This window comes from Falco cherrug, chromosome 3, assembly GCF_023634085.1.
Source record: "Falco cherrug isolate bFalChe1 chromosome 3, bFalChe1.pri, whole genome shotgun sequence".
Lineage (NCBI taxonomy): Eukaryota > Metazoa > Chordata > Aves > Falconiformes > Falconidae > Falco > Falco cherrug.
The window spans coordinates 71,100,802-71,114,885 of record NC_073699.1 but is presented as its reverse complement, the minus strand read 5'-3'; the positions used below and the strand labels follow the sequence as shown (position 1 = coordinate 71,114,885).

The 14,084-nt window shown below is 47.9% G+C and overlaps 1 protein-coding gene across 1 annotated transcript in view; it reads right to left on the bottom strand.

The window, feature by feature from the left end:
* Positions 1-14,084, bottom strand: part of CARMIL1 (capping protein regulator and myosin 1 linker 1) — a 238,805-nt gene that overhangs the window by 23,634 nt on the left and 201,087 nt on the right. Inside the window, exon 39 of the mRNA XM_055704622.1 lies at positions 5,542-5,612. Coding sequence (XP_055560597.1) covers positions 5,542-5,612 — 71 coding nt within the window. The remainder of the gene's footprint in view (positions 1-5,541; positions 5,613-14,084) is intronic.

Genomic DNA, 14,084 nt, shown 5'->3' with positions numbered 1-14,084 from the left:
AGCCAAGTTTGATAGAAGGGCAAACTGTGCCAGAGATATCAAGTTCCTACAAGATCTATGAGTATAAATAATGTCTGCCAAGAAGGCTAGTTGGAAAACAAACTCAACAACTACTACCATGCCAAAAGCCACACAGTATACACAGGAGGCCAGCAAAGACCAGATGAGACATCAGTAACATACACTTTGACCTTAGAAGAACTTCTTTGCCAAACATTTCTTCTTTAAATCCCCTAGCATTAAAAAAATTAATCACATGAATGACTTCATTTCATCCATGCAGATATATATCGGATTGCCTGCATTAGTGTGGGATTTCACCCTGCAGCTCCTGGGCCAACTTCTCCTTTGGGCCAATCTTGCTTACTTAACTACAGTGCTATCACTTGAGAATTTGGCCTTGTGCTTTGCTTAGGATTTACTATAATCCTGCATGCTACAATAGATGAGCACTTGTCCTGTCATCCTGCATTGTGTTTTGATGCTTTTTTTAGCTCTCATCAGCACATATGTGCAAAATATTTTTTCACTTAAAAGACACCAGCATCCAACAAAGGCTGTTACAGCCTTCCCTGTGACATCAGGGTTTTGTAGTTAGGCTTTGGACAGGTTCTTTGTTCTGCCCTTTCTGCTAGGCTGAAAGTTTTGTGACATGCCTTTGGGCAATGAAAACACAATGTGTCTGTTTTTTCCCATAGGCATGTTGAGTTTGCATTTAGAAATACTGCCAGGCACTTGCACTGCCCCATCTTAATGCACAGGAACAGGAATAGGGACTGGTTAGGCTAATCAAGGCTGACAAAAGCGAAACCTAAAGAAATAACTGTATTTGACAATAATCAGAATGATAGAATAGTTTGTGTTGGAAGGGACATTAAAGATCATCTAAACCCCCTGCATAGACAAGGACACCTTTCACTAGATCAGGTTGCTCAAAGCCCCATCCAACCTGGCATCCACAGCTTCTCTGGGCAGCCTGTGTGTGTGTCTCATCACACTCGCAGTACAAAATTTCTTCCCTATATCTAATCAGGGTCGACTCAGGGTTTAGATTTCTGTATTAGTCTGGAGGGGGAGGCAAGATGAATGTTTTCTGCTAGCGGTCTTCTTGCTGTTGACCTGCTGGTCACCAGAGACCTGATCTGTGAACCTGGATCTCTTGGGGTAGTAAAATATAGGAGAAGTTTTCTTTGGATGGCTTTGAGGCTGGCTGATATTTTGGCCATTAAACTTTGTTTGAGTGACTAGCTGCTGCATTTCTGGCCATACTAAGTTAAACACATCGTTTGGATAGACAATACATTGTGCAAGGCAGCAATGAAGTGCAAGAGTAGCTGGAGGCTGCTCATTTTCTTTGGAAGTAAAAAGCAATGACAAATCCTTTATGGCTGTTCAGGGTGAGCTCCTGAAGATTAACTCAATCCCTTCCAGTCATAACTATACAGGTGGCCTGGGGGCAGGGGGGCTATAATGAAACTAAAACTTGTCTTGCCTGATCAAATCTACACTTCAAAAATTTTTACATGTGGTCTCTTACATGCTCACAGTTAGGTGAGGGCAACTGACTTTTATCCAAAAGTCTTCTGTCTAATTTTAATATCATTTAAGCAAAGTCAGATATCTTTCCGTGAAAGCTTTGCAAGCACAATGACAATGTGCATTTCCCTCTGTATCTGTCCAGATGTCACTGGTTTTATGGAAACTTTCAGAAATCCAAATTCAAAATTTATAGCCATTCATCTATAAAACTCTTCTTGTCTATTTATTATGGGAATATACATAGAGATTCACTAAAACTAGCAAAGAGCAAGCAAGGAAGATCATAAGTTATCTCTATACAGAAAGGAAGATGTACAGCACTGTAAGAGAGAAAGGCAAGGGCTGTAGTTCCTGTTCCAATAAAATTACTTCTTCAGTGCTGAAAGAAACTGTCTTTTTCACGAAGTTTTCACTTCAGTATAAAAAACCTTTAGAAAATGCATGGAAAAGTGGCCATAAGGTAGAATCAAGAGATTTATGAGTGAGCAGAAGGGAGCACAGGCAGCTCACAGCAGCCACGCGGCAGCAGGTTGGAAGCTGGAGGCTCAAATGGTTAGACAGAAGTCATAGGAGTAATAATGGCATGGTGTGTGGCTGAATTATCCTCAGTTCTGCCTCATACCCCCCAGACAAACCAAACCGCAGAAGCCCCTCCAGCTTATGGGGAATTTATATAAACTTCAGTGTCATAAATCACTGAAGCCTTATAGATATGTTACGTACACCTGGAAATCAAAGGCATTTTCTTAGAAATGCAATAGAAGAGAATAGGATAGGATAGGATAGGATACGATACGATAGGAAAGGATACGATAGGATATGATAGGATACGATAGGATAGACTATTTCAGTTGGAAGGGACCTACAATGATCATATATAGTCCAACTGCCTGATCACTTCAGGGCAGACCAAAGTTAAAGTGTGTTGTTAAGGGCATTGTCCAGATGCCTCCAGCAGTCGCCCACTGTTGGAGGAGGACAGACAGAAAGCAGCATCTGGGATTTGGGTCGGTTTATTGTAGGTCTACCTCTGTTGTAAAGTTTTCCCTTCCCCCCAGAAAAATTCTTGATGGTTCAACAAAAGAAGATGAATTAGCCTCCCTCACTGGATGGTATTTCAAGTTTCCTTCCTCGCTCAGAGCCATCAGGAAGAGCTGTTCCTCTCAGCTTCCTGACAAGCTCCCTTTTACATTGTTTTCCCAGCTGCTCCCATCCCCTGGCATTTAGTGTCAGCTGGGGATGCTGCAGGGTAGCTGGGAAGAAAAACAGAGCTGAAGGACTAGAGTGGTCATTAAGAAAAATAACAGCTTAGAGAGTGCAGGCTGAAAAAATGTAATTATGAAGCCATTCGCTATTCAAGCAGAGACAACTTCCAGTGCTGATAACATTATTTATCACTTGTACAACACTTCAGACATAGTCACTAATTAATCCTTGCCACACATCTGGAAGTTATGCCAGTGTATTACTGTCTCCCCATTTTACTGTGCAAGGAAACAGAGATGTTAGGAACCCAAAGAAGAAGAAGAAGTAAAGGTCAAAATGAGCACTAAAGCAGAGAGATGCTCGGTCCCAGCTCACTGCTTGTATTAAAGAAGACACTTTCTTTCTGTAGGTTGGTGAAAACCAGCTTAAAAAGGATCTGTAGCTATAACCACAAGCCTGTACAACATAAATCACATGAAAAAGAGAAAAGTAGCTCAAAGTTGTTAGGCAAACTCATTGTACAAAGGTAGTAGAGACCTTTTTTTAATCCAGCACTACAGGTGATCCCCATACCTAGCGGAGCAGGGCAGGGGACTCCTCTCACCCTCCCAGAACAAAGCTGCCCCTGGATGTTCTGCCACCAAAGCAGCTCTGCCTGCTGCCTACTGGGTAGGAGACTGCTTCATCCTTACACAGCCATGAGAAATGAAACCAGACTGCTGGCAAAGGGGAACAGGGCAACACATCATCTTATCATTCATGGTAATACTACTTGAGTGGAAATACTGCCCAAAATGGGCAAGAAAACCAGGGGAGAAAACCAAAACCACTGGAGACCGTGTTTGAGCACCCCAGCAGTTAGTGAGCGCTGTCTTCCAGAATTAGCCTATTTCTTCTCTTTAATAGAGAAAGAGGGTGTTGGTTCTTTTTTTTTTTTTTTCAATTTCTCTTAAGTTTTTTCTTTTAAGGGCGAAACCTTGACATCAGAAGCAAAGGAGATGCAAGCTAGAGGAGGGTGATAGGTTAAGCTGGAGTCATCTAAGCAGTGACTTTTGGCCATCAGTGAAACTGTTCTTGACTTCCTGCAGCAGAACAGTTCGTTGCTAGAACACCCTCATTTTGCATGCTCTTGTGTACTGATACCTAGCATGGTGTAACAGTTCAGATCAACGTCAGCAAGACCACAAAAACTGCTGTAACACACCGGGTTTTCAACCCAGCTGGTGCGATGCTGTCTCCAAAATCTTGTCTGAGGGATGTGCAAGGGCAGCTATGGGCTACAGTGGGGCTGGTGGTTTCCTCTTGACCTCTCATCATTAGGAAGCTGCCTGTGAGATCCCTGGCTAAACTGCAGTTTTATCTCCAGCTAGAACTCACTCTAGAAAGCCCCACATGGAGGTCCCTTGCTTCAGTGACCACTGCAGCATGGAGCGCTGCGGCCTCCTTTTAAGCCTCTCCTCCAACACCTTGTGTTTGCTGCTGCTGCGTTCATTTGAGTGTGCCTTGCACTGGTGTTTCAATATCCCAAGACCAGCAACTCCCAATTTCATCTTTTATTCCTGAGTAAACCATCCTGAACTTTTCCATTTCTCTTCAAATCAGATTTTCTGTGTACCTAGTGATTCTTGCTGCTTCTTGTTGAAACTTTTTACATTTGTTTTAAAGTCTTTTTACATACCTATCTGTTCATGTAACTATACATGCCCTAGAAAGACATTTCTGCAGAAACTTCCATTATTTCAATCCCAATTCACTTGCAAATTAACCAAAAACATGCTTGGAAAGTTATTCACAGTTTCTATATTTTTATTGTAGCCCCAAAGATCCAAGAATCCTAATTGGATGGTAAGTCTAATTCTATTTTACACTTGATACTCACAAATTTATGCCTTTTATCAGCTACCTTTTCCATTTTTGTTAATTACTTTCTGCTTAAAGGAATTGTTTCCTCTCTGGTTTTTGGCACACCTTCTTCTTCCAATTGGAAAATGCTTAGTCCTTTTCTCTTCCTAGTTGGGCACACACTATGTAATAGAATATTAAACCTGTTATCAGAATACACTTTTTACATACTACTGAGCAGCTGACCTGAGTGACAGGATTTCTCTTTCATTGATGGTGACCGTCAAAAGCAACGTAAGACCTGGAGCTGAGGAAACCAGTGCAACTGCTGGTAGGACTGAGATGCAGAGAGTGAGAGAGGGGAAACGCTGCTAGAAGTAGGGATGGAAATCAGGGGAGAAACCCAGAAAAACTTGAGAGCCAGGTCTTGACCTTAGGAGCAACAGGACTGACTCCTGTTTGGCTTCCAGCCATTTGCGGCAATGCAGTTCTATGTCTCCTTCCTAAGTACCATTTAAAATTAATGACAGTTTATTTGTAAAAAATTGACCTTGGAAAGAAACCCATCATATTAACAAAACTAATCAGCACTTGCTTGAATAAATCATTGCCCTCCCCCTCACCTTGCCAGACTGTGTGCCAGTGCTTTCTATTTGTTTCTATTCAATGGCAGTAAATGACTTTCTCTCCATGCTTCCTACCAGCCCCTTCAGCTGGTGCCAACCGCAGCCTCACCATGTTGGCAGCTGCTGGACTGAAACCAACCGACCAAACTTCTCAGGCAATTGCGCTTGTTGTCAGCCGCTTAAACGCCACCATGTTGCCAAGAGAAGAGCTCTTTACCTCTGGGATTTCTAAGGACGCTGGCAACCAGGGAACAGCAAATTGTCATCTCTCCAGGTAATGACCTTTTCGCTTGGACTTGATGCACAACTAACACGGCGCAGTACTTACTTCTGGTCCCAGTTTCTCCAGGAGATGATGAAAAAAATTGTCAAGCTCCTTCCCTTCTATGTAACCGTTGTCTAAATAAAAGCAAAATATGTTAACGGTCAGGCAGCACTGCCGGAGCTCTGGGGGCCGTGTCACGGGCTGTGCGCAGGGAGCTGAGGTCGGTAGGGGTCTCAGCTGGGGACCCTGCCTGCCCGCCCGGGGGGGTCCTATTCGAGTTGATCGGTTCACATCGGTGTGGGTGCCAGGCAAGGTGATGTGCAGATGCCGGAGGAGTTTTCTTTACAGAAAAGTTTCAGGAAAATAACCCGCAAAGTGGGACCACGAGAGGGAACGGCAGAAGGAACAGGAAGATGATGAAAAGGCAAAAACTCTGGAGTGAAAGGGGGGGTTTTCAGACCTGGTATTAGGGCGGGATGAGGAGGAAGGGGGGTGGGGGGGGCTCTGAAACACCTGCAGGACCATGCGCGACCCCTACGTGACACCCCCCCGGACGGGCACCCTCCGGCCCCAGCTCAGCACCCACCGCGTGGGCACCCTCTGCGCAGCGCCCACCCCGCCGCGGGCCCCCCGCCCCCCGCCGGCCCCACTTGCCGTCGGCGTCGAAGCGCCGCCAGGCGCCCAGGAAGGCGGCGGCGTCCAGGCGCCCCGCGGTGCCGCTCTCCATGGTGCTGCCGGCGGCGCCCGCCCCGCGCAGCCCCGCGCAGCCCCGCGCAGCCCCGCGCAGCCCCGCGCAGCCCCGCGCAGCCCCGCGCAGCCCCGCGCAGGCTCTGCGCGCTGCCGCCGGCGGCCCCGGCTTTGAGGGCGGCGGCCCCGCCCCGGGGGCGGCCCCGCGGGGGCGCGGGAGCGGGGACCCCCCCCGGGCACCGGCACGGCCCCGGGGGCCCGGCCCACCGCCCCGCCGCCCGGCTGCCCGCGCCCCGGGTGCCTCGGGCGGGCCCGGGGCAAGGCCCGTGTCTGAGGGAGGGGGCGCTCGGGCAGGGCGCTGGGCAGGGGGCTCCCAGCCCCCCGGGTGCGCTGGGGAAGCTCCCGACGCGCACGGCCTGCAGCCAGCCGGAGAACCTCCCAAGTCCGGAACGAAGCAGAAGCGCTGGAGGGAAAGGCGAGGCTCAGAGAAGAGGTGGCGGCTGGGGGCAACAACAGCAACAACAGCGAAGTTTGCGGAGCCGTCACCCCCTCCTCCTCGGTTCATGGCACCGCAGCAGCAGCCGGGGCACCTCATCCCCCCAGCCCCCAGCAGGGTTTCCCAGCAGGAATGAAGAGCCACGGCACGAAGGTGGATGGATGTCTACACCCTCTTCCTCCTGTAGTGCTGACCAAAAGAAGAAACCCGGGGCTCAGCGGGCTCAGTGCTGGCCAAGGCTGGTATTTATACCCATGATGGTCCTGCTTGGCACTACATGTGCTTTGAGTGTCACCTGTATCTTCATCTGCCATGACTTCAGGTGCCTGGACTGGGCTCAGTGTCTGCGTGTGTGCTCCCAGAATCATTTGTGGCAACTTTATTATCTCCTTTGAGATCCCTTACAGGTAGTTTTTCCAGGTTGCTTTTGATTCAATATGTACATTTGGATTTTATGCGAATACTGGTTGTTTTAGAGAGGCTCTCAGAAGCAGAGCAGAAAAGACTTCTAAAAAGCATTTAATGTTTGCCTGAGCAGACTCCTATTTGAACTGAAAAAAAAATAAAAAGCTCTGAAGAACAAAAAGTTGCGTTTTACTCAGGAAATATCAAGTATGCAAATTACATTCTTTCAGAGAGATTACGACAGCTATGTCCAGTTTTTCCAGTGGGCAAAGGAACAGGAGGTGCTATGGAGCTGATGCCTTTAAGCAGAAGTTTGTGAGCAGCTCAGTCCCAGGGTCCCCTGGCCGGCAGCCCAGGGCCACCTTTAGACTCCAGAAAAACGATCACCAGGAAGTCAATGCGGCAGCAAGGCTAAAAGCAGCCCCCAGGTTTCATAAGCATGCCCAGATGGGGGACCCCAGCACAGGAAAGGAGCATCTGTTCAATAGGTAACAACACACAGCAAAGTATAAATGTGTAGGTGACATCTGCACAAGTCCCTTGCTGGCATGACCAGCCACTCCACAGGTTTCTCTTTGACCCTCCTTGCCTCGCTGCCAAAAAGCATTTCTGGCCGCAAGGTGACAGCTCCCACACGGAACCTCCCCTGCAGCCCCTTCTCCCCAGTGCCTCCCACCATGGCAGCGGTGGCCTCGCCTGCCCCACAGGAGCTGCCCAAGCTCCTGAGTGGGATGAGGTCTCTTGGTGCTGCTCCATGGCACGGTGGGGCATGGAGGCCACTTTCTGGCCCCATCTCTCTTCCCTGGGCACAGAGCCCATCTGCCCCAGACAGGGAGCATTCTGATCTAGGTTTTTAGCAAAGAGCTGCCCATCAGTTTCTAGCAGGGTTTGTAACCTGGTCTTGGAAAGCATCACTGTGGCTGAAACCAACATGGGTCCTTGGTAGTATGGTCATGACAACTAGGTTCTTACTAAAAATATTCTTAACAAAACTAACTTAAGAGTAGATACTATGCCTGTTTTGCAAGGGGAAGCAACCTGCATTCAACAGGGACAGAGACAGTGAAGTTTTATAGGAACTGATGCAAAACTCAGGGTGCTGAGAAGAACTTGTCACAGCTGGTTCTCCCCCATGCCCTCACAGGAGGAAGAGCAGGCAAGAAGCATCACCTTATTTAAACTGCTGATTTTTATTTAGGAACTCACACAACCTCTGTGAAACCAGGTTCAGGTTGGAGATTAAAAAAAGACCTTAAAGCTTAATGCTTAAAGCTCACAAAAATTCATTGTTACCTGTGCACGAGAGTGTGGATGATATGTGTCCACCCATCTGAGCATCCCTGTCCTCCCACACACCACCAGTGTCTGCCCCAGCAGAGAAAGGCATTGCTTTCCCACAGCAGCAGAGCATGCTTGTAAACGGGAAGAAAAGCTGCAGAGGTGATGGCTTCCTCACCTGTTTGCACCAGCTATGCATTTGCTCCCCCCCCAAACTCTCCATCAATATACCCTATAGACATAGGGGCCACCCCACAGATACATAGCTTAACTGCTTTGCACCTCCATGCATCGCACAAGATGAATTGAGGGGTCTTAGGGTGGAATTGCACAAATTTAGCTCAAAGTGACTGGAACCAGGTAAGCTGAGAGAAAGCCCAGCCTGTGGTGAGGATGCGGCCATCCCACTGCATGGATAAAATGGGGTTCGACACAGCAAAGCATGAATGAAAAAAACCCAAACCCTCAGCTCAAAGCAGATGGTTTTGCAGGTTTTTTGCAGAGTACTGTAAATTTGAGCAGCACATTGAATTGAGGATCTATTGCTATTAGTTTTAAAGCAACAAATGGTAGATAGCTGCTGTGTGTGCAGCTCACGTACCAAACAAGCAGCTGCTCTGCCTTGCCTTATTTCCTTAAAGGAATAAATAAGAATTAAAGGTAGGCAGTATTTTAAAAAGTAGGGAATGCTTTTGATTAAGGACTTCTTTGGCTCAGGCTTTGCACTGTGTAGTAACGCTTGAGGTAGAAGAACTCAAATCTGTGTTTTGAAAAGCTGAAAAAGGGGGGTGGGGGTGGGGGGAAGACAATTGAATTATTTTGCTTCAAACCATAATAGATTTTTAAAGATACATATTTCAAAAACCACAGCACTGTCCCTTTATTTTTTTTCTTAAGTTCAGAAATGGCTTTAATGTAATAATACTTGTCAGGATGATTTTTTCCATTAAGGCTTTGTGATGGCAGGTCATTAGTTCAGATATTTCTTTTATTGGTTTATTTTCAGATTATGGCAATTAGACATCAAAGAATAAAGAAATACTCTTTATTTTTAATGTGAATCTGAACATGTAAAATAGCTTTGAAAAAGTATAATAATAGCTGTTTTTCTAGAAAACTTGTTTTCTTTTCTCTGTGGTCTGCAAGGCTCCTGAAAAATGCAACCAAAAATTTGGGATACAGCTAAGACAGACTCACTAGGAAGTAGAAATGAACAATTTATTCCTGGTAACTCTGCCCTCCTTTCAGCTCTGGTGGACTTCTGTTGGTGGATACCAGCCCTTGCTTTCCCGCTCAGGGAGCCTCTGACGTGGCTTCTGCACCTTCCCAGCCTCCCCAGCAGGCACTTCCACAGTACACCCCTCACCCTTCCCAAAATCCTGCCTTGAGGAGTCCCACAAAGATGTTCTCGTCTGCAATGAGGAGAAAATACCCTGGATACACCCTGATTTCAGAGGCATTTGGCTCTTAAATGAACGTGCTTTGGTAGGTGCCTTGATGCCAGCAGCATTTGCACGGTCATTATGTGGCCCTGCTGTGGGTCAGGGAGCCCTCCAGCTGGGGGACACCAGCAATGCCGTACTATTTAGCTGATGCCGATAATAAATTAAATAATGGCAATTTTTCCAAAGTACGGAGCATGTGGCCAAGCCCCAGGCTGGGCTAGCTTTGTAGAAAGGCTTAATCAAGGAACTGTAAATGGGAAAACATGCATAGAAGTGCAGATTGCTGATGTGGAAACAGAAAAAGGGTGCAGATGACAAATGCCTTATTCTTTGGGCCAGACTCAAAGTATTGATGTCACATATTTGAGTTTCCATGACCAGAATAGGGAATCAAAAGAATCAGCATCTGGATTTGTGGCGAGACTTTTGTCCCTCACCGTTTCAGAAGGTAATTCCCAATAGATGCAGACATGGGTTTATAATTGGAAATAATTTTCCTCATCAAACAGCTTCAGCTACCCTCAGCTCTGCACTGACCGGAGGCACTGAGGAAGCCAACGCTGGCACCCATCACTGTTTTCTCCAGTACTGACCATGCTGACCATGTGTTTTGCAGGTAGTTTGGGTCCTGCAGAAAGCCCAAGCCCAGATTCTCGGTGTGACCCGTTTTCCCTGGCATCCGATTTGCACCAGTGCAGTGGGAAGCGAGAGTGCCAGATGTGCTGCTGTATGCAGATGGGGCTGCGGAGGGTGGGGATGATGCGCTGCCACCCAGCGAGGGGTCTGTGAGCAAAGGGAAATGCTGGAGAAGCAGATGAAAGACAAACTGAAAGCACAACAAAGTGGAAATAACGGAGTCAGTGAATCCCCCTACCATTTGCCTGGAGATCAAATCAGAGATAAAACACTGCCTGCTGCAGAAAAGAAATAGGCTCTTCTTTTTTTTGACCACACCCTCAGATGGGTACAAGCAGCTTAGCAACAGACCCTGACCCCCACCTTCCAACCTGGATGCCCTCCTCCCTCCCCCCCAGCTCCATCTCTTCCTCTGCTCAGCAAATCCTTCATCCCTGTACCGGGCTGGATCCTGGCTCCATCCTTTCTGGCTCAGCTGGTGCAGGGTGCGGGGGTGCGGGGGTGTGTGGAGGTGTGCTGGCAGTCCAGGTCCCAGTACTGATGGATGCGATGTGACATGAGGACAACCGTCCTGCAGATGTTCCCATTCACAGATTCCCACCAAGGCCAGGTTTTTCCAGCCTTCCCCTTGCAGCTCCCCAGACTGAGAGGCATCAGTCCTCCGTCCTCTGTTTTGGACCAGCAGTGGCGATCCCATGAGTTTATGGGAGTGCAGCCAATCCCTTCCCACCGGGATGCTGCTGGAAGCGAGGGGTCAGGCCTCAGGCCATCAGATGGGATCTAAGAATAGACTTCCCAAAGGAAAAACTGACATTTCCTCCAGCCACACGCTGCTCAATGCTACCCAGCCAGTGGCTGCAGTCTCAGTTACAGTTAATGACTTCCATTATTTCAGTGTTCAGCTGGAATGTAATGTTGTGCAAATAAAGTGGGGGCCATATAACCTCCATGGGGCTCTCCCCTACCCACCACTGGGTCTGACCCACCTAAGCAAACAGGAAGGGAAGGAGGCACCCCTGGAGAGATGCTGAGCAGAGACGACAGAGTTAACTTTACTTCTCCATTCAGTGAAACCAAATTGGATTTGCCAAGCTAGCAGCCCCTCTCCTGTCTTCTCTGGCTGGTATCAATCTAATTAAAACCCTTGTTCTCCCACGCAGCTTTTCTTCTTCTCAGTTCAACTTACTGGAAAAGCAGAAAAAAGCAGGCTCCAAAGCATCAGGGCTGGGGTCGGCTGGCAGAGCTCATCGCAAATTGCCAAAGCAGCATCAGGACAGTGGCACTGGCCTGAGGACCCCGCCACATGTCTGGGAGGGACTGTGGCAGCATAACTGCTTTCCCACACAGGGCTTCTCAAACACTTGAAACCTGCATCTAATACAGCCCCAGGACAGCCAGTGTAGGGGTGTCAAAGGCAGGTCAACTCCCAGGTGATCTCACCCCAGCTGGATGGCTCTGGTGGAGGGGGAGGGGGGATTTAAGACAATTGCTGCTTCCATCTTAGAAAGCAGCTATTTGCTGTTGTTACTGCACATGAGGGAATACTTTAAAATGCTCAAGATCTATCAGCCAGATTTTAGCCTCTAGCGGGGAGTGGGAAGCAGGTCCTACAGACGTGGTGTAAAGCCCAGTTCACGCTGGAGCCTGGCAGGCAGCTGCAGCCCTTCTCCAGCACGTTGCAGGTGGAGAGGTGCTCCTGCTATGTATACGGGTGAAATTCTTCAATGGGAAAACTTGAAAACCAGATTTAGGAGCAGAAAGGGCAGAGCAGCTCCCTCCAAGAGAGCTTCTCCACGGCATTTCCCCAAGGCTGGATCAGGCAGGTGCAGCTCTGACCAGAGATGCTGGTACTAGGACCCCTTCCAGGGCAGCATTTCTAACGGGGTAACCAGGGCTGCTGGGTCCCTCACCTGATGTAGTCACACGGGACATGAGCTCATGTGCATGGAGGGATGCAGAGGACCTCGCTGTCACCTCCAAGCACAGCAAATACAACGTGCAGCTGCTGTCTTGCCCAAGACCAGCAATGGCCTAGGGAGCAAACTGTCCTGTTGGACATAAGCTAAGCTGGACTCCATGAGCCCTTTCAGAGTGGCCAGACTATGAAGCATGGCGCATGGTGTTGCGGAGATGCCCTTGGCTCCAAGAGGAAGGCTGGTGGCATGCCTGGGAGCAAGCCACATCTCCCCTGCCAACCTCTGCTCCCACCACTGCCAGCACAGCTAGAGGTGCTTGGGCAGTGCCTGCTGTGGGACAGGGAGGAACACAGAGTATCGGTGATACTCAAAAATGCTATGGATGCCCTGGGACAACAACTAACAGCTCTTGTCTTCAGTGGTACCACTAGATGATCTCTCTGTGGCAGCCTCCCAGGAGCTCCAGGGATCTCTGCCATGGGCATCCCATCAAAGCAGCTGAACCCTTCTCACCCTGCTAGGGCAGCAGACAGCCTGGGACAGGCAGGGAGACAACAAAAGAAACAAGGAGGGTTCGTCCAGCCACACATCTGCTTTGGAGGGGCCACAGCTTGTGAAAAGGCAGCACCTCCCCTGCCCCCTGGAGCCAGACCCCCCACACCTCCCAACCAGCTTGGCTTGGCACCAGGCTAGCTACAGTGGTTGCTACGTCCCCGAAACGCTGGCACTTACCCAGGCTTCTATGTGCTCAAGATACTGAAAACAAAAGTCACCATTTCTCAAACGTAGAAGAGGTACAACGGGGGCACTCCGGATGCAATGTGAATTCTTTGCAGTGGGGCTGACAGTGCTGGGTTTGCCAGGCAGAAAGATAATAAAGCAATGAAAATTACTGCTCCTCCCCACACCCAAAACCACAGACGCACAAAAACTAACCCCAGATCTCCAAGAGCTCACACTAGCACTCCCCTAAAGTTGTTTCTCCACCACTCAGCCTACCCACAACACATTGATGGCTGAAATAAAGACTGGAAAGGCTTTCCATAACTACTATGGAAAAACACTGCTGGCTACTGAAATCTTTATACTCGAACTATTACAGCACTATAGCTTCTCCTTACCTTACACATACTTTGTATCCAGCATTTCAGACATAATGGTCTTTGGTTTACTGATACCAGGGTGATGGGCACACGCTATTGCCATGATTACTCATTACATGATGACTAGTGAGTAGGATATCAAGCACAAGTTAAGAGAAATTCTCAGCAATTGGAAGTCAGTCTTTTTTTTTATAAATACCACAAACCTTCGTGTTAATTTTTCTTAAATTCACAAAACCAACAACTCAGACAACCCTTCTTGCATACTTACACTAATCAGACAGTTGTCTTTTCCATATCCTATGGGAAAAAAAAAATTGCAGTTTATTTATGACTGGATTATTTTTCCTTTCCAATACAACTATCTCAAGTTTTTTCTTTGCCATTTGTCTTTTGTTCTCACTGATGCTCAATAAATCAAGAATGTACGTATGTGAAAATGGAGAACTTTCCCTTAACTTTAGACAAATGCAGAATTTCAAAACAGTGCAAATCCCAGGTATGAACATCAAGCCTTCAGGACCTCTTTTCCTCAGCCTTGTAGCCTACTTCTGAGACATAAACCTCTACAAAGTGCTTCTGAGATGTTTTGGTATAAAAGGCTACTGTTTTGACTTAATGGCCCTTTATACTGCAATAG